At 51.9% G+C, this 18455-nt stretch overlaps 1 protein-coding gene across 3 annotated transcripts in view; it reads left to right on the top strand.

Moving 5' to 3' along the window:
- ALPK3 (alpha kinase 3) overlaps positions 1-18455 on the top strand; it is a 33677-nt gene that overhangs the window by 13446 nt on the left and 1776 nt on the right. For 2 of the 3 annotated variants that reach the window (XM_032699658.1, XM_032699657.1), the window contains 10 exons: positions 6436-6553; positions 7779-8799; positions 12480-14340; positions 15215-15362; positions 16375-16502; positions 16767-16802; positions 16921-17198; positions 17519-17607; positions 17845-18062; positions 18261-18309. In XM_032699658.1, coding sequence (XP_032555549.1) covers positions 6480-6553; positions 7779-8799; positions 12480-14340; positions 15215-15362; positions 16375-16502; positions 16767-16802; positions 16921-17198; positions 17519-17607; positions 17845-18062; positions 18261-18309 — 3902 coding nt within the window. In that variant the 5' untranslated portion in view covers positions 6436-6479. The remainder of the gene's footprint in view (positions 1-6435; positions 6554-7778; positions 8800-12479; positions 14341-15214; positions 15363-16374; positions 16503-16766; positions 16803-16920; positions 17199-17518; positions 17608-17844; positions 18063-18260; positions 18310-18455) is intronic. The other variant, XM_032699659.1, reaches the window with a different exon arrangement.

The raw sequence follows: 18455 nt of genomic DNA, 5'->3' as shown, positions 1-18455 counted from the left end.
TCAAACAAGGCAAATGAAAGGCCAGAAAATGGAATATGCTGGTTACTTCTTGGACCAGCTACATTTTATTGTCCTAATCTCGCTTCTTCTCTAATCCTGGACACCTTAACTCAGGAATGTGCAGTTTTGAAGACTAAGGCTATTGTGCAGGAGCCGACTCTGTCTGTCTTTGCTGGCTGTAGATGGTTAGAGCGTTTGTATCAGCGATAAACTTCTGTGTCTGTCAACATCTGAAATAAAAGCTGGTTTCTGCACAATGAACCAAAATCTCCTTTTGGGCAGGAAGGGATTAAGCCAAAAAGAGGAGGAGGAGGGAGAGGCTGAAAAAGAGGACTGCTGCTAAGAAGTTGTGGTGATGTGGCATGGCAGAGCATTGGTGTAGAGGCAAGGGGCTCCTTTGCTGATGAGATGTTGTTCTTTAAGTATAGATACTCTAAAACCTCTGCTCTCTGTGGTATGTACCTGTTAACAACTCTGTGATCTTTCCTGACCTCGCTCATGTTAATTATTCTGTGACATGTTACTCAGTGAGAGATATTAAACAAGTCTGTAAATTTTAGAAGGAGAGTATCCTTCTCCAGTGAGCCTCCTAGGCACAAGGACCGAGGATTTCCTAAGGAATTCTAGTTTGCCATTAGAAACATGCTGGAAGTGAGCTGTGCACCAAGAAGCACAGCCTGAGCCCTCTGAGAGCTGCTGGCTTTGAATTCTTGGCTTTTCTCGCACAGCTTCCCTTGTTCTGGAGTTCTGACTTTCTGAACTTGCAGGGGTACAACTGATATATCGATGTTATTGAGGCTTAACTTCAGCAGACCCCCTCTTGCTCAAGGGCTGTGCTAGGGAGATGCCTCCAAACCATGTTGTTTGGGGATTCATTAGAAGGGCTCTTCCCAGTTAAAGCTTTCTGAAAGCAGGAGTTTGACATATTGTGCAGTACCATGGAACTCACCATTCTGCAAGTGTCAGAGGTGGGAAAATGTTTAGATATGTTGGGAAATCCAGAGTAATAGTCCTGGCTTCCCTCACTGGCTTAAATCTTTACTAGCTGCCTCTTGAAGTTGATGGGTCACTCCAATGAGCTCCATCTGTTTCTAGTGACTTGCACCAGGTGGAAAACTTGACCTGATACTGGCCTCATTTTCTACTCAAGTGAAGGAAATTGTCAATGAGTCTCTTCAGCATGTATCGTGGTATTTTTGTGCTTGGTAAACTAGGCTGGGGGATGTCTTCATGCACTTCAATTAATAAACCTGTAAAATAAGGAATTTTCATGGAAATGTTCTTAAAATCAGCCTGGACATATGGGCAACTCCTGCACGTGGTCCTATGGACTGCTTTAGGAGCTCAGGATCTCTTTGGGAAAGAGGGGCAGGAGATGGGATGCTTCCTCTTGACTGCAGGGTCTGGTCAGTAGCTCAGGTATCTCACCCTGCCATGATGTTTGCGTTCCACTGGGAGATGTTACTGGGAGAAAGGAAGTGGCAGTGGCATCCCTGGCCAGTGACCAGAGTGGAACCAGTTCAGTCCCAGCACTGTGGCTGGAGTCCAGGGACACTTTGGTGGAGGCAAAGGGCAGACAGTCAGCTGCTCCTGTTTTGACGCTCAAGACACAAATATGGATATGTGACCTACAATGATACCTTAATTTTTTTTGCTGCTTCTTGACCAAGAATGAGAGTTACAGGGCAGTCCCACATCAGGGAATACTTGGGCTAGGACTGGGCATGTCATGGGAAGACAGAAAGATGCAAGTGTTTGAAGAGCCAATCTCCAGAATGTGCTGAGTGGTGCAGGCAAGGAAAAAGCAGGTCAGGTAGAGGCGGGTTCCTAATGCTCTCAGGAGGTGGCACAAACCCTCCTTTCCTGCTCTTGCCTAGTTCTGCCTGCTGCTGGTGTCCCTACTACATCTGATTTGATTGTTTTGGGTCAAATCCTGCATCAGTTATGACATGTTTTCTTTTTTTAGACAAAATTAGTTCATCGTTTGTTCTCCGAGAGATGTGAAAAATGGAACATTTCCATTTACTGTGCAGCTTCACCAAGTGTTTTCCTTGGTGGGTCTGTCTGGACTTTGGGACCTCGAGTGCCATCACAGATCCTTCCCAGTGAGTGGATATTGGGCTTCTCTCTTCAGAGTGGCTCTTAGTGGAGCTACAAGGATTTTCCAGCTTTTCAGCCATTTCTGTATAGCGTTGGCTGGGAAGGAGAGATGTTGGCTGATGAAATGGGGAGGCTTGGATTAAGGTGCCTGGGTCTGTGGCTGCTTGTTAGGGAATGAGTCCAACCAGGAGAGGTGATGGCTGGATGCAGCCAAGACCATCATATGTCAGCACCAGGCCATTGTTGTAGAGCTGTCTCTTCAGTGCTGTTTTGGCCCTCCTTAGGCCAGTTCAACCCCTGTGACCTGGCTTCCCAAATCATCAGTTCAGGGGCTCAAGCCCATCAGTGCCTCCATGGTTTTATTATGAGTACAGAGGGGAAGAGCACTGGGGTAAGGTGAGTAGGCAGTCACAGACTTAGTGGATGAGGATTTTAATAAGGATAAAGGAGCTCAACTTGTTGCATCCATGGTGGCCCTCTGAGGGAAGTGTTTGAAAGATGAGAGTGAAGTGCTTGGATGAAGGATGTCTGGAGAAATGCAGGAGGGGTTTGGAAGTGGGGTAGTGAGTACAAGAGCAGAGAGCAGGCTACTGGGAGATGAGGATGTTGGGGTTTGGGGCAGCCAGGACAAGGGAAGGATGGAGAATGAGCGCTGCTTACAAGCTGGTGCCATGGGGAGCTACTGCCCTTTGTATCTGTCCCTCCTGCCAGCATTGCTAGAAACTTTGTCTTCAGGTGCTGGGGAGATTTAAATCCATGAAGCCAGAAAGAATGAGATCTTACCATGAATTTTATTCCCCAAACTGCCTGAAATTCCTGCTCCACGTAGCTTGCGCAGAGCAGAAACAGGAAACTGTGGTGATTACGTGTAATGGTTCTAAAATCTTACCACCTTCATTTCAGAAGACTTAACACTCTCCACTTTCCTGCCCCCAAAAAATCAAAAGAAAAGTTACTTTAAACAGAGCTGCTCTGGGTGATTTTGGATAGATATATTAAGAACTGTTTTGGATAGATATTTTAAGAACTGTTTTGGATACGGTCACCAAAGCTTTGAAGACTTCTCAGATTTTAACAGCTTTCAGAAAGAGAATGTTTGATCTAAACCTGGCAATCTCCATGAAAAAAAAATCCTTGCTCTGAAAAGTCTCCTGGATCCTGTGATGGCTGGAGCAATGCTGCTGGAAGACACACTTCCCTAAAGGCTTTTGCTAGGCCCGAAGATGTGCAGGGGATGCCTGATCTCCTCCCCAGAGCACCCAGCACTGCTCCATCTGCAGCAGCAGGGCTCAGGCTGGGGCAGGCAGGGGACGAGCAGCTGACAAATCCCTCCCGGCACCATCTGCACGGGGGGTCTGCGGCAGTGGCAGATTTTTGAAGGACGAGTGCTGATTTATGCTCAGGGTGTCTCATGCTAAGGGTGGGCATCTGGTGCCCTGCAGTATGGCAGTGCCCACCGATGGAGCCCTCGGCTCCACCCCGTGCTGTGGTTGCAGGGGATGTGCCAGGAGTGATGCCTGCCCTCTTTCCGCCCCCCTCCCCGACCAGGGGAATTCATTCCCTCAGCAGCCGGAAGATGCAGCGTCAGCAGCAGCTCCCCTCCCCATGCCAGGGAGCCCCGTCCCTGCACAGGCATCTCTCCATCCCCTGCTTGGCTCAGGTTACAGCCTCTGGGGAGGGATGGATGGTGTTTGGACAGGCAGCTGGAGCCACTGTCCCTACGTGGGAGGTGGGAAGCCTTTCAGCATCCCTCTGCCTGCAGACTTCTAGCCCGCACTTGCCTGCAGCTCCTCTTGGCTGCAGGACGGGAGCGTGCAGTGGGAGCTGGTCCCTCCCTGCCTGCACTGGGCTGGCACGGCTGTAGCCCCTCGGAGGGAGCAGGTATCCTCAAGGACACAAGTGCTACAGGTCAAACGGAGTTTAGGCTTAGCAGGAGGAAAAGCCTTTCCTCGAGGCACTGCACAGTTATGGAAAGCACAGTTCTTTCCGGCAGATGTCAGCTGGGAATGGAAATCAGCTGCGGAGGCCACGGGGGGACATCACAGGGCTTCTCGGAAACGATCTGCTGGCAGTTCCCGGAATGAAGGGCTGGGCTGTGATAGCTGCCCGTAGGGTATTAGGAAAATCAACCCGCCAGCTCCCTGCTGTACAGACCGTGGGGGCCTCCCAAAGGACTTGCTTGCGGAACAGCCTTTGGGAAGGGTTGGATTGCTCTTGGCAAAATGTGAGCTTTGCATGGAAATTGTTTTTTTCATCACCCCTGGAGCAGAAAGAATCCATCACAGGCTCATTCCGCCCAAGGTCCTGCTGCCAAGTATAGCCAGTAGCTAATATTTTATGGAAAATATAAGCAACAGTATCAATCCCTGATGATCCCATCACTGGGATACTCTCATGACTTCTCTCTCTAGTTCCCAGTTTAGGGCTCATTTTCTTCAGCCACAAGTACCTGAGGGCTTTGCACATCTCTAGAAACTGGTTTGGGGGTGGTCAGAGCAGCAGCAAAAAGCAGGCTGTGGCAAGAGGTAAGGATGGAGAGCCATGCAGGAAGGGCTTTGAGAGAAAGTCATGGCTTGGCTTCCTGTGGGAGAGGAGGAATGAGGCACTACCCAACGGAAAGCCAAAGCTGCTGGTGGCAGCAGTGGGAGTGGAATGAGGCAGCAAAGCATGTGGGAGATGCAGGGGCAGTGAGGATGGAGAGGGGGATGCTGGGGCAGTGCAGAGTAAAAGACCTCAGTGAGGGAGGAAAATAATAGAGTAAAATCCGGTCTGTAGAGGTGTTTGGGCCATGGGGATGGCTGCTGCTCATGGAGGAGAGCAAGAAAGAAAAATTCCTCTGAGACTATTTTCCCAGCCCTGTCTGGTCCCAGTGGGCTAAATCCCTCCAGAGGGGCCAGAGGACACTGGGAAGCCCCACAAGCAAGAGATGTAGACAGGAAGTGTTGCCGAAGGGCAGATTGGGGCAAAGGAACCAAAGCAGTACATGAGATTTGGCATACGCTGCTTTTCTGGAAAAAAGGCATTTTGGATTGGCCAAAACCTGGGTGACTTCCTGCTGATATGTCTCTGCTGCTAGATTTTCACTCCTGCTATAGGACCTTCATAGGAGCGGGAGTAAGCTGGGTTTAGGCATTGCTACGGGCTGCCAGCATCTCTGGCTGGTGCAAGGGGGAGGTTTGGGGTCCTGGTCAGCCTTGAAACCTGTGGGTTGGCAACTGGGAAGTATCCAGGATAGGTAGGGAGTGCCCTGTCTCTGCCCTGTCACTACTCCAGAGTCACTGAGTCTGGACACTTTGGATATTCCTGGAAAGCCCTGACTGGCCCCATGCCAGGGATGTCCATAGGAGCTGACCCCCCTTGCATTCTGGGATGCTGGGGGCTGGTGGGGTGAGCCCTGGGGACTGGTGGAGGTGCCGGACTCCCTTCCTTAGGCCACAGGGAAAGCCAGCAGGGACATGTGCAGAAAATAAGTTTTGGGTGCCTGCCTTGGGGCTTTGAACAACTGCTGAGCATATTGACTATAGCTGAGACATGACGTGATCATTGAAACTTCCATCCTGTGTCTTGGGAGTGTGCTTGGCTGTGCCAGGAGCCCTGTGTGAAGTGCAGGAACTCATGCTGCCTGCTGGCTTGAGCAGCTTTTACATGAAAACTTCTCTTACTCTGAGCTAGAGCTGTTGTGGGTAAGTGCTGAGGGCTGTGGCTAGCACTGGTCCATGTGGGACTCACATGCTGATCCAACACTGCTGCCAGTGGTGGGGAACGTGGCTGCGTGCCCGGCCTGCTGGCCAGCCAGTCACACACATCATGATGTCATTCTACTGAAAAGGCAGGTGACATCTGTTGTCAAGTGACATTTGTAGGACACTGAGCTGACTGTGATGCAATCAAGGTTGTTTCTGTTCAATGGAAAGTTTCAGATCAACTTACAGGCTGTGACACCATGTGAAATGCTGAGAGCTCCATGGAAGGGAGAGCTGTTCTCCAACCATAGCCTTGGTCTCATCAAAACATCCCTCTTCACATAAAAGTGACGGAATGCTCACCTTCTCCTCCTGGCCAGTGTTACAGGAGATGAGCGTGTGATCCACGCTCCTCTGTTCAGGAATGAAGTGCTGGTATTTTTTTCTCAAAAATAGCCCTATTCCTAAGAGTGATAAAAGTCTGAGATAAGCCCATCAAGTTTCCGTTGTTTGTTTCTGCTGTGTGATTTAGGAATGTGGTGAGCCCAGAATAGCATCTGTCCTGGTCTGCTGGAGCGTTTTGGTTTGCTGCTGATACCAGGCTGGCTGTGCTCCTGGCTGGAATGTTTCACACCCTCCATCTCCTCCCCAGGGTTCCCGCAGCCGGAGGTGACATGGTACAAGGATGATGAGGAGATGGATCGCTACTGTGGCTTACCCAAGTACGAGATATTCCGTCATGGAAATCGCCACACCCTGCAGCTGTACAAGTGAGTAAAGGAGCTGGAGAGGGGCTGGATTTGGTGGTGGAAGCTCTGAGTGTGTTCTCAGTAGCTGGAGGAGCTATCAGCAGTGATGTCCCCCCAGCACTTGTGCTGGCCCCTTCTGCTCCCCACTGCAAGTTCCTGGCTGTCCCTTCCCCTCCAGCTCTTCGCTCTGGTGACTCCCCGATCACACAAGTATGAGATCCGTTACTGCATCCAGGGATAGCTGCCATGCTGCAAGCAACAGGAAGGGCAGGATAAATCCTTCTCTCTGGAGCCTTCCAGTACTGAGCAATAGGGCTGGACAAAGGTGACCAACGGCAAAGCACTGTCTGCCCCCAGGATGATGGTCCAGGGAGTCAGGCAGGACAAGGACAGAAACAGTTCACAGGAGTGTCCTAAGCTACAGCCCTGTCCCATTCCTAACCGTCATCATGGAAAGGGCTGCTTTGGCACTGATGAATGGAGGCAAGGCCCTCCTTTATCCAGCCCTGACTACCAGCTTCTTTTAACTTTAAGCAAGGACCATGTTTCTGAGGAGCCAGGCACACTGTATCTCCAGCAGGCAGGGACCTGTGGCACCTCAAGTCCTGCAATTGGGATGTCAGACAGGTGCAGCAGAAAACACAGAATATCAGTGTTGCTGATTGTCCTGTCATCCTTGTGCTTCTAGCCTGGGCTTTTCTGCTGCCCCAAGTGTGCTCCAGATTTCCGTCAGAGGCTGGCTCACCTCTTGCAGGAGCAGGGATCTCCATGGGCCAGGTGTCCTCGAGGGGTGACAGCAGGGGTGGCAAGCACGTGTTTGTGCTGCTGCCTGTGACGTGGGGTGGGAAGGCTTTGGTAAGGCAGTACAGTGGAGGAAGAACAGGATTGTCATGTAGGCTGTGAAGAGCTGAGAGGAGAAGGTTCTGCAGAGGAATGTGACCAAGGACAGTTGGGAAGCCTGGTGCTGCCTGTTCCTCCTCCATCACAGCCCTCTCTTACCAGAGTTACAACCCAGGGCACGGATTTAACATCAAACCTCCTTGCCTGTTAGTACTGAGAGAGCACAGAGCCGGGGAGGGAGGCCAGCCCCAGGCCTCCACACATTCTGTGGGCATCTCATGGGCCACATCTTCATTTTCTGGCCTCCCTGGAGCAAGAAGTGGGAGAGCAGGCAGGGAATGCCTGTGTGCCCAGTGGGAATCCTGGGGAGGATGGGTAGGTCTCATGCACAGCTTTTGGTTTCCAGGTGCCGAGAAGAAGATGCAGGCATTTACCAGGCCTCAGCTAGAAATACCAAAGGCATCGTGTCCTGCTCTGGTGTGCTGGAAGTGGGAACCATGACGGAATTCAAAATCCATCAGAAGTGGTTTGACAAAATAAAGAGAAAAGCTGAAGAAAAGCTGCAAGAGATAGAACAGGGCAAGAAACGAGGAAAAGAAAACGTGGAGGTGGAGAAGTTGCAGGGAATGAGCCCCGAAAGGCTCCAGAGGAAGCGGAGGCTGGCTAGGGATCAGAATCTCCAGTCAGGAGACTCTTCATGGGAGAAGGAAGATGCAGCGAAAGTGCACGTCGCGGATTCGCAGTCCAGATTGCACAAGGATATTGCTGAGACACAGGAGCAGCCAGTCAGTGCAGTGATGGGCTTCTCAAACAAACTGGTAGCACCTCTGAAAGCAGAGGTGACAACCAATGGAGATGCCACTTTGGAGACTGGGGAGGAGAATGGGAACAGCTTTCTCACGTATATCTATGAGACAGTGGAAGACCTGGCGACTAAGCCAGGGGCGAAAGACTCTGCAGCTAAAAAGAAAAAGAAGGTGGGGGCTCCTTCAGCAGCAACGCAGGAAGCTTCCAAGCGAGAAGAAAGTGGGAGAGACAGGGCCAATCCTTCCTCAAATCCCAGGTTTGCCCCTCCTGTCCCCTTACGTAGGAATGCACGTTTGAGGGCGGCAAAGGATCAAGAAGTGGAAACCAGTCTGAAAGTCAAAGAGCCTGAGAAAGCTGTGAATCAGGACACTAAAACCAGTGATGATGTGTACTTCTCATTAAAGGACATGTATTTTGATAAGCAGGTGAAGCCAACAGCAGGGAAGGAGGAGGTGGGAGCCAAGGATGAGGCCGGGAGCGAGACTGCCCTGCGGCCGGTGGCCGTCAGCAGACAGACAGAGGATGCTCCATTGTCCTCTGAGGTGTCAGAGGCAGGACCTGTGCTGTCCGAGGGACAGAGAGGCCAACACCAAGCACAGAAGTTGGAGGGAAACAAAGAGGTAACTAGGAGAGAGAGCAGCCAACGCAGGGGTGGCAACAAGAAAATACCTTGTGCTGCAGGGTTGTGCTGTGGCACCACGCGTGGGAGGCTGCGAGTGCCCCGTGGGATCTGCTGCCGAGGCTCCACAGCTCTCCACTGGTGAAAGCACCCAGGGAAAGGGCTTTCTGGACTTTGTGTGCCCGGAGAGCAGAGCTTCCACCCCATCTCCAAACAAATGTCAGCTGAGGTGGTGAGAGATGTAAGCCGGGGCCATGCGAGCAGCTGGTCTCCGGGTGGCCTGGGGTGGCTGTGAGCTCTGCGGTTTAATCGGCAGCCTGACCTCATGCAAAATGTTTTCAGATCAGTTCAGCAGGCAGCACTGAATGGCTATTTATAGCTGGGGGCGGGGGCCTTGTGCGTAGACAGATGAGGCCAATGGCATCTGTTCAGTTTAACAAGGGAGCCGGAGCTTCAGCGGCGCTTAACGAGCCCCCCCATGCAAATGAGCACAGTGTGCCAGGTACACCACATGAGCTGCACCGCAGGGACTCAGGGTTTGTTTACAGTGCAACATGTATACAGTAGGTCTGGACTGGTTTTTTGGCTCTTCCCTGTTGGAAAAACTCTGTTGAGAGACTCATTGTGGTGGTGATGAAGCGCCAGGGCACAGCACCTGCTCCTGACCCTCAGCACATCTTTTAGTCAACTGCTATTTTTGTCACTTAACCTGAAATATTTTCCATGAAAATATTAGACTGGAACCTACCAGGCTATTTTTTTACCTTTTTTTCTTTAATGATCCTTTCTGTGGTAAAAGGTTCTCGGAGTCCAGTTTGCTATCAGGATCTGGAGTTTGGGCTGTGGTAGGTGCACGCTTTTGGTACAGACAAGACTTCAGGTGCAGCACCTCTCCCTTGGTAGGTAATGCACATACTTCAGGATGTGGAAACGTCCACGATACAGAAAATGGGATTGCTGGGTGCCTCAGTGGAAAAAAAGCCCAAACCTTTTTTCATCATTTAGATTTCTTTAGCCACAGGTAGGAGGAGTTTTGCTGGTAAGAACCTGCTGTGTTATGCAGTGACCATCTCTGTTCTGGCCTTGCCACTGCACAGCACCCTGAATCCATCTCCAACCTGACCCACAGCATCACATATTGCTGCAGAAATTATTGCTGTGTAGGCCAGCCCATGGCAAATCCATTTTCCCCCCCCTCTCTGCTATCTTTTATGCCCCTTGCTCTCAAAGAGGGTGGAAGATGTTGGAGTGCAGCAGCCAGGCTTGGGCTGTCATCCCTGAGCTTTTGACATGCATCAAGGTATTTTTCTCTTCAAAATCCCACTCACAGAGGGAAACCTGTGACTTGTCAGCTGGTGTGCCTTTGAGGAGACAAAAGGGGATGCTCTTGATTTGAATTTGAATCCTTCAGCTCCTTGGTGCTGCTGGGGAAAGTCCTCAAGCTTTTGTGAGACCAAATAAGCTGGTTTAAAGCCCTTTAAGGCTGGTTCCAGGCATGTTTGAGGATATTTTCACTCCTCAGGACACGGGTTACTTGTCTTTTTCTCTTTTATTCTTCTCTTAAACAAGACAAGGTCATAACATGGGTATTATCCTGGCCTGGGGACCTAACTGGCCCTCATGCTCAGGAGTTCTCTTTTGAGCTGGATTTGACTGTAGCAAAATGCCAGACCCTACAGTCTGAAGCCAGTTTTTGAGCATCCTCCTCCGTAAGAGCCGAGAAGAAACTGGATTTGCATGATGATTGCTCTTGCTCAAATTTTGAACTGATGATTTTATTATATTTCTTGTATATGGCCCTAGTTTTGAGTGATTTACAATTACTTAAAGACAGATACTTTCCTGAAAAGCTCCCAGAAAGCTTTTCTGACTGAGCTTTAGCTCGTGCACTGGTAATAAGCAAATTCCCCACAAGCCCTGAGCCCTCTTCAGCCAAATAGTTGTCCCCATTGACCAGCACCACTGTACAGAGCCACCACTGTGCATCCACCTGTGAACTAGCAGCCCTGACCCACCTGGAGCCCCCCTGGTTCAGCCCCAGAGTGGAGGGACCAGGGCTGGCTTCTCCTTTAGATTGGGCTGTTCCCATCCCCATCCCTTTCTGTGTCATGGAGGATCAAATACTGTGGTAAAATTCAGAGGGGTTTCACTGCATGAGTTGAGTCAGTCTCTTAAAATCAAACCTTTTAAGCCTGAGTGCTGGACTGCTCTGTGTTGTGACACAGCCTTCTGAGGCAGGATAGGGACATGACTCCAAGGGAACAGCAGCAGGGACCTGTGGCATCTGGGGGTGCCTTGTGCAACCCTGAGAACTGGGGCCCCGTTTCTGCACATCCTGAGTGTGGAGACTTGAATTTTGTGGGCAGGAGTGGCCCCTAATGGTGCTCATCCCAGCCCAGCCCTCTGATGCTCACTTTGTCCTAACAGTCAAAGATGGACTTTGGACAAAGGCCTGGAGTGATAGGACAAGGGGGAATGGCTTCACACTGACAGAGGGCAAGGTTAGATGGGATATTGGGAAAGAATTGTTGGCTAAGAGGGTGGTAAGGCCCTGGCCCAGGTTGCCCAGAATTGCTATGGCTGCCTATCCCTGGAAGTGTTCAAGATTGGGTTGGATGGGATTTGGAGCAACTTGCTCTAATGGAAGGTGTCCCTGCCCATGGCAGGGGATTGGAATGATGTGATCTTTAAGGTCCCTTCCAACACAAACCATTCTACGATTCTACAAATTCCTCTGGGAAGGACTTGCTGAGAGACTGGTGCTACCTTTCCTCTTTTTCCCAAACTATCAAACGAAGCAGAGGAAGCACAAAATAGAAGGTCCAAGTGCTACAGCCCTCCTTTGCCACAGCCTCCATTTGGGAGGCTTAAAGCTCAAGTCAGGGACCTCAGGAGAAAATCCTTAGCAGCAGATCCTTGGGGACCTGTTGTGTGCATGCCCTGTCCCCATGCAATTGTCCTGGTGTTGCTCACAGATCATTGGCCAGGCAGGGTGTGTTTCTCTGCCTTCCCTACAGAAATAGATGGTGCCCCTTGGCTGGAGGATCTCAGCAGATCTCCTCGGGATAGAGCTCAGCCGTTGCAGCAGGCAGCTCCCTGACAATGTCTGCTGGTGTGTGGCTGCAGTCGGAAACTTGGGAGCTTCCCAAATGTCAGAGGAACAGAATGGTTGGGCAGTGCTGATAACCTCATGGTGTACAGTTTCTCTATAAATCACTTGGGCAGCCTCATCCAGATAGTGTGTGACAGCCCCATCGCCCCATCTTGGAGTGGAGATGGGGGAGCACCAAATATTTAACAACAGCAAGGGAATTATACAAGGTCTCGGCAGTGACTGGGGAAGAGGGAAAAGTTTTGCTCTTGGGAAGGTGCTGAATCAGAGGAGGTTGGATTAGAAGCCACTGAATGATTTAGAGAGGCAGATCTCCTGCCTGTCTGTGCACAGCAAAGGCGTCGAAAGGCAGAAGGGTTGGAGCTGATGAAAAGAAAACACATTCTATGCAGCAGGTGGGACCCCGTCCTGTGGGATGATGGCAAAGCCAGGAGACCTTGGATGGGTATCAGCGGTATCATGATTCAGAAATTGGGCAGTGCCATATGGTACAGGTGGACCACAAGTATGACTGAGCAGACCCATGCAGTAAAATTATGCTAATTTTCTTTTTTTTTTTTTTTTACTAGATTGCAGCAACAGTGGGACAGTCTCCTGGTGATCTAAAACACCCGGTGTCTTGTCCAACCACAGAGTCTGGTCAGCAAGCCAGTAAGTTAGAGGAGGTCAGAAAGGAGGTGCCTGTCTGCCAGGAAACCAGGGGGGCTGTGAAAATGACAAATCCTCGGCTGAGGCCTCAGGAGCCACCAAAGCCAACAGCACCTTCTCCAGACCACGTACAGTCCAGCAAGGAGCACCCACCCCCCAGGAAACAGGCAGAAAGACATTCCCGTGCTCTTGAGGGCAGAGAGACTCAGCAAGGACTGTTAAATCAAGAGAACAAAAGCCAAGGCAGGGAAGAGCCATTGCTAAAAAATTTGAGTCCTCCAAAGGATAAAACTGGAGAAAACACTGGAGAAAATGTTTCTCATGAACAAATCCCACAGCAGACAGTCAAGGATGGGAAGAGCAAAGAGGCAGGAGCAGAGCTGTCTGAGAGCCATCCCGGTGTGAGGACAGGAGGGAGTGGTGAAACAGAGCCATGTCATGGGGCTGTGCACAGGGAGACAGGAGGGACAATTTTGGGGCAGCAGGACACTGAAACAGCAGCTCCTGCATCAGTTCCACTTGCCAAGGAAAAGCTGCTTCCTGCTCCTGCAGCAGAGCCATCAGTGGCTCGGGAGGCACTGCTGACAGCTCATGGAGCCCCAGGGATGCAGGCTACCACAGGAGAGGTCCCATCTGGACCCCAGCTGCTTCCTCCTGTGAGGGGAGAAACAGAAACCACAAAGACAGATGGATCTGCCCCACAAGAGACATTTTCAGCCAGCATGTTAGGAGAGGAGAGTGCCAAACCAGTGCCCGTGGGACCTCAGACGAGAGAAGGAGGAGAGCAGACAGCCACAGCTCCATGCCAGGGACCAGCAGCACCTCCAGGGACTTTTGAAGGAGGTGCTGAGGTCCAGCCACAGGTACCGCTGGTCCTGCCTGGCCCCGAGAGATGTCAGGAGATGTCTTTGGAGGAGAAAATGCAGCACAAAAACCTGGTTTCCTCCTTAAAGAACTACCTGCTGCTACTTCTAAAAATGTCAGATAGCAGTAAGGATGCCACAAAAGGAGACACTGACTCTGGGGACAAGGAGCAGCCAGATGCAGGGGAAGGCATGATGCCAGAGATAGGCATTGCTGGGCTGAGCCCTCGCACCTCAAGGAGAGTTTTGGAAAAGGTACAAAACAACCAGCTCTTTCAGACAGCAGAGAACTTGCCTCTGACCCCCAGGACATCCAGGCGGATCACAGGCATGATCAACGAGGAATTTGTTATCAGCCAGGAGATGCTGGCTTGCAGGCCTGTGCCACCAAAGAAACGCGCCTGGGTTGCCCCCAAGGCCGAGGGGCAGCCCCTGCTCTCTGTGCCCTCCATCGTGGTGGGCAGCATGCCAGCATCAGGAGCAGGGCAGCCTCCTCACTCTTCTGATTTGCCTCCAGTGAGCTCTGAAGAGAGCCCTGGTGACCCTCTGGCAGTGCTACCTTGTGCCACGCCAGAAGAGCTCGCTTTGGGAGCCCGACGCAAAATATACCTGCCAAAACCCAAACAGGTGGGGGAGGAAGAGGAGGCAACCCTGGAGAGCCCGGGACACATGAGAAGTCCGACTGTTTCACCACAGCAATCCAGGAAGAACACACCCCTGTTGCATTCTCCTGCCCTGGCTCCATCCTCTCCCACAGAGCAGTGCTCTCCAACCCTCACGAGGAAGATGGCCACGTTAGAGGTTCCTAAGCTGTACGAGGAGCCTGCAGGTGACACCAGTGGTGACCACGAGGTCCCTGGAGATGCTAAGCCAGAAGCACAGCAAGCAGAGTCCCAGAAAGCAAATAACCCATTTAAAGGTGAGGGAGGAGCTAATCCCCGTAAACTTTGTTCTGTTGTTGCCTACAAAGGGAGCTGGTGATAGTGAGTTGGGGCCACATGAGTTCTCTGCACTTGCAGGGTTTTCAGCATTGTCCTTTGGCTGTGTGAAAGCCAAAAGTCTCCCCCAGGACTTCTGCCCAGTGCAGGGAGGGTGGAGGAATGCAAGAGGCAGCAGCAGTGAGACTGGCTGTCTCCACAGACTGGACTTCCCTGGTCCAAGGGTCATAGAATCCTCTTGTTGTTGGTCTCCATGTTCTGGTCCTCATCAAACCTGATGCTGATTGGGGATCCTGAGCAACCTGGTCTAGTGAGAAGTGTCCCTGCTCATGGCAAGAGGGTTGGAACAAGATGGTCTTTAAGGTCCCTTTGAATCCAAACCATGATTCTGATTCAGTGGGCATCAGTGAGGTGCACACTCCTCTTCAATATCCATGGTCAGTGCTAATTTGATCCCTCACGGCATTGAATTAGAAAAGGCATAATCCTGGGGTTGAAGGAGATGATGCCCTCACAGGAAGCAGCACTCTTACAAAGTAAGAATAACCTTAATAAATCCCCACTTCAGTAGATGAATGTTTCCTCCAACATTCCATAGTGTTTTCTGCATTCTGACCGAGCTCCACTGGGTATTGCAGTGCTGCAGTGTTGCATGAATTTGTACCACTTCTATCCCACCTTATTTATCCAAGCAGAGTTCTGAGACCTTCCCTGGGAGGGCAATGCTGTGCTGACATATGTGTGATACCCAACACCAAAGCCCTGAGCAGCAGCACTGGGGTAGGCTGGCCTGTCCCTGGAGCTGCAGCCAGCACTCTGTGTCTCACCATCCATCTCTTTACACCCTGTCCTTAGTTCCACAGGTGGTCCGTAAGATCAGGGCAGAACAATTTTCTGATGCATCAGGAAACCTGAAACTTTGGTGCCAGTTCTTCAATATATTGAGTGATTCTAAGCTGATGTGGTACAAGGACGAGATCCCTGTAGCTGAAGCCCAAAGGAGGTAACTTGCCAGCTCTGCATCATCGTAGTCCTTGTGTGTCACCTGCTAAATCCAGCTCCTTGCCTTGACTGGGGTGTGAAAGTGCCCCTCTGTTAAGGCTGCATGGGAAGCTCAGTGCATGGCACGGTACGTTGTGAACTTCAACTTCTCAGTGCCCTTGGAGGGAAAGATCACCCAGATGGGGAATTGCTGCCAAATTTGTCCTATTGATGCTCCATCTGGAATCTGTGCTTTGAGTACCCAGATCTTGGGGAGGGCTGGGAAGGTATTGTGCCCATCGCAGTAACTGAAGGGTGGATGTAAACTGCAAAACTGTGACCCCAAATGATCCATGTGAGGGTGGCAGCAGTGCTGGGAGGGTGTTCTATGCAATCACTGCTGGCAAAAGCGGCTCTGCCCGTGCCCTCTTTATCCCTTGGTATTGCCATTGTGCAGGGAGAGCATATTGGGACATCTGAGTGGCTGGCTTTATCCTGGATGCTGCTTTGGGTCCACTATGGAGAGCAAGTTGTTCTCAAGCCCAGAGGATTTGTGTAGGAACATCATGTGCATCAGTTAGGATTTGCCTTTGAGTGTTGCTTGAGCTGCCTTTATAATGAGAGGTGATTCTGGGGCAGAAATGCTCTTTTGTGGCAGATCTTTGAGCTGGGGCAGATGGACCTGCTCAGGCAGCAGGTCTCAGGATGAGGGTCCCAGCTCTTACTTCTGCAAAGCCCTGACCCAGCCTCACTCAGAGGCAAGTACCTTTATCAGTCTGTAGCCCAATCCTGGCCAGATTTCGCAGGGCTTGCCTGGAGGAGGAGCATCTCTGTGAGTACAAAGCACAGGGCAGGACTCCTGGTGCCATGATGTGCCAGGGGAGCAGCTGGGATACCCTTGGGCTGGCTTTCTTTGTAGCCCTCTTCCAGCCCCCCGAGGGCAGCATGGTGCTCACCTGCAGCGCCTGTCACAGGGCTCCTGTGTGCCCCCACACACCATACGGGGCTGAGGCCACGCTCCATTTTTTTCCCAGTGCTGGTGACGAGGGCCAGGCAGCCCTGGCTGTTGTGCAGGCGTCCCAGAAGGACTGCGGGGTCTACCGGTGCGTGATCAGCAACGAGTACGGCACCGACTCCACCGATTTCCTGCTCAGCCCAGAAGGTGAGGAGCCCTCAGCAGCCTCTCCCATCTGCCTGGCTGTGCCATGGGTGGTGTGGCCAACTGTGGAGAGGGCTTGGTGCCAGGCTGTGGCGGGGGAGCCTTGCAAATCCCTTAACACCACCTCTGTGAGGGGCATCTGCCTCTGTGTACTAATTTATGAGCGATTCCCACCATCCTACTTGCCATCCCTAGTTGTGCAAGTGCATGGGGCAGGGTGGGATCCTGTCAGGACCTTGACACCTCTTTGCTTTCTGTCTCCTCTAGTGTTGTCAGGATTTAGCCTGCGGGAAGAGATTGAAGGTAAGGGCCATATGTGATGAGCTGTGACCACTGTCCCTCGCTGTGTGGGGGACGGGCAGCTCCGTGGAAGGGGCAGGACGTGCCCACGTTGTCCCCACTCACCAGCACTTCCCCCCAGCAGTTGGAGAGGAGATCGAGATGACGCCCATGGTGTTCGCAAAGGGTTTGGCCGACGCAGGCTACTGGGGGGATAAGCTCTTCGGGCGCGTGGTGAGCGAGGACATGGAAGTGGGCGCTGGTTTCCTGCGCAAAGCCTGCCGTGCCAGAGCCATCTATGGCCTGGAGCCCGTCTTTGAGTCTGGCCACACCTGTGTCATCAAAGTGCACAATTTCATTGTCTTTGGGACCAAGAATGAGAACAGCCTCATCGAGAAGAACTACGATATCACCATCCAGGTGGGCATCCTTGTGGGGCACCATCCACCTGTCTCCCCTCCACCCTCCCCGTCTGTGTAGGTTGGTCCCCAAACAGTCCCCAGCTCTGTGCCCACTTTTGCTATTTCCTTCCACTTTTGGAATGCTCTGAAGAGCAGTGGTCTGGTCATGTCCTTGTCATTCTTGGCTTCAGCTCTTCTCTCTGAGCAACACAGAGCTGCTTGGAACCTTCCCATCACTTGTCCTTTGATCACCAGGACAGGGAAACAACTGGCAGTGGTCCCAGGGAGGTGTTGGTGCGAGACAGGACAGGTCCTTGACTCTTCTGTTTGCACCTCCAGGAATGTAAAGTCCAGAACTCCAGCCGTGAGTACTGCAAGATCTTTGCTGCCGAGGCACGAGCCGTCCCTGATTTTGGAGCAGTGCCCGAGTAAGTAAGGTGCTGCAGCTCCACTGGCTTGGTGCCCTGGCAGAGCATCCCAGGAATTGTGGGAGGGTTCCCTGTGGGTGCTGGGGCATCCCAAAGGACAGTGCACTGTTCTCCCACCCTCAAACAGAAGGGATATCAGGGGAAGGCAAAAGCCAGGGATGCAACCATGGTGTGAACCTCTGCTTGCAGCAGTGGGAGAGCTCACCATGCTGACCCCATCTGTGCTCTCCCACACAGGATAATTCCACTGTACCTGGTTTATCGACCGGCCAACAACATCCCTTATGCCACAATGGAGGAGGACCTGGGTGGGCCCTGTGAGCAGTACTGTGTCACCGAGAGAGATGGCAGCTTGGTAGCAAGAGGCACCTCGGAGATCGTGCTCAAATGCTGCACCTTCCAGCATTGGGTCTACCAGTGGACAAATGGAAACATCCTTGTGACTGACATGGAAGGTAAAGGGATCTCCTGTCTGACTCCTGTGGCCCCTCACCACCCTCCAGCCAGGGAAAGGAGGAAAAAAACCCCAGCCTTGCCCTCCTGCCTCTCTCCCCACATGCCATGGAGCCCAGCTCCCAGGGCAATGACCTGCCCTTGGTGCCAGTGCCCATCCTTCTCTGGACAGAGCCTGATTGTCCTTCCTTTAATTGCAGGAGTGGGCTGGAAGTTGACCAATGTGCGGATCGCTACCAACCTGAAAGGGTGAGTGACCCTGAGCTGCTGAGGCAGCAGACCCAGCTCTGCTGCTCACCTGGCAAAGGGCCATGGTGGTCAGCATTGTCAGGCTCCATCCTCGGCTCCCTGCTCTGATGGGACATCTCCTGGTGCAAAACAGGGGCTGAGGATGA

This window comes from Chiroxiphia lanceolata, chromosome 12 (assembly GCF_009829145.1).
Source record: "Chiroxiphia lanceolata isolate bChiLan1 chromosome 12, bChiLan1.pri, whole genome shotgun sequence".
In the NCBI taxonomy this organism is placed as follows: domain Eukaryota; kingdom Metazoa; phylum Chordata; class Aves; order Passeriformes; family Pipridae; genus Chiroxiphia; species Chiroxiphia lanceolata.
Note: the sequence above shows the minus strand (reverse complement) of the source record. Positions and strands in the feature narration are given on the sequence as shown.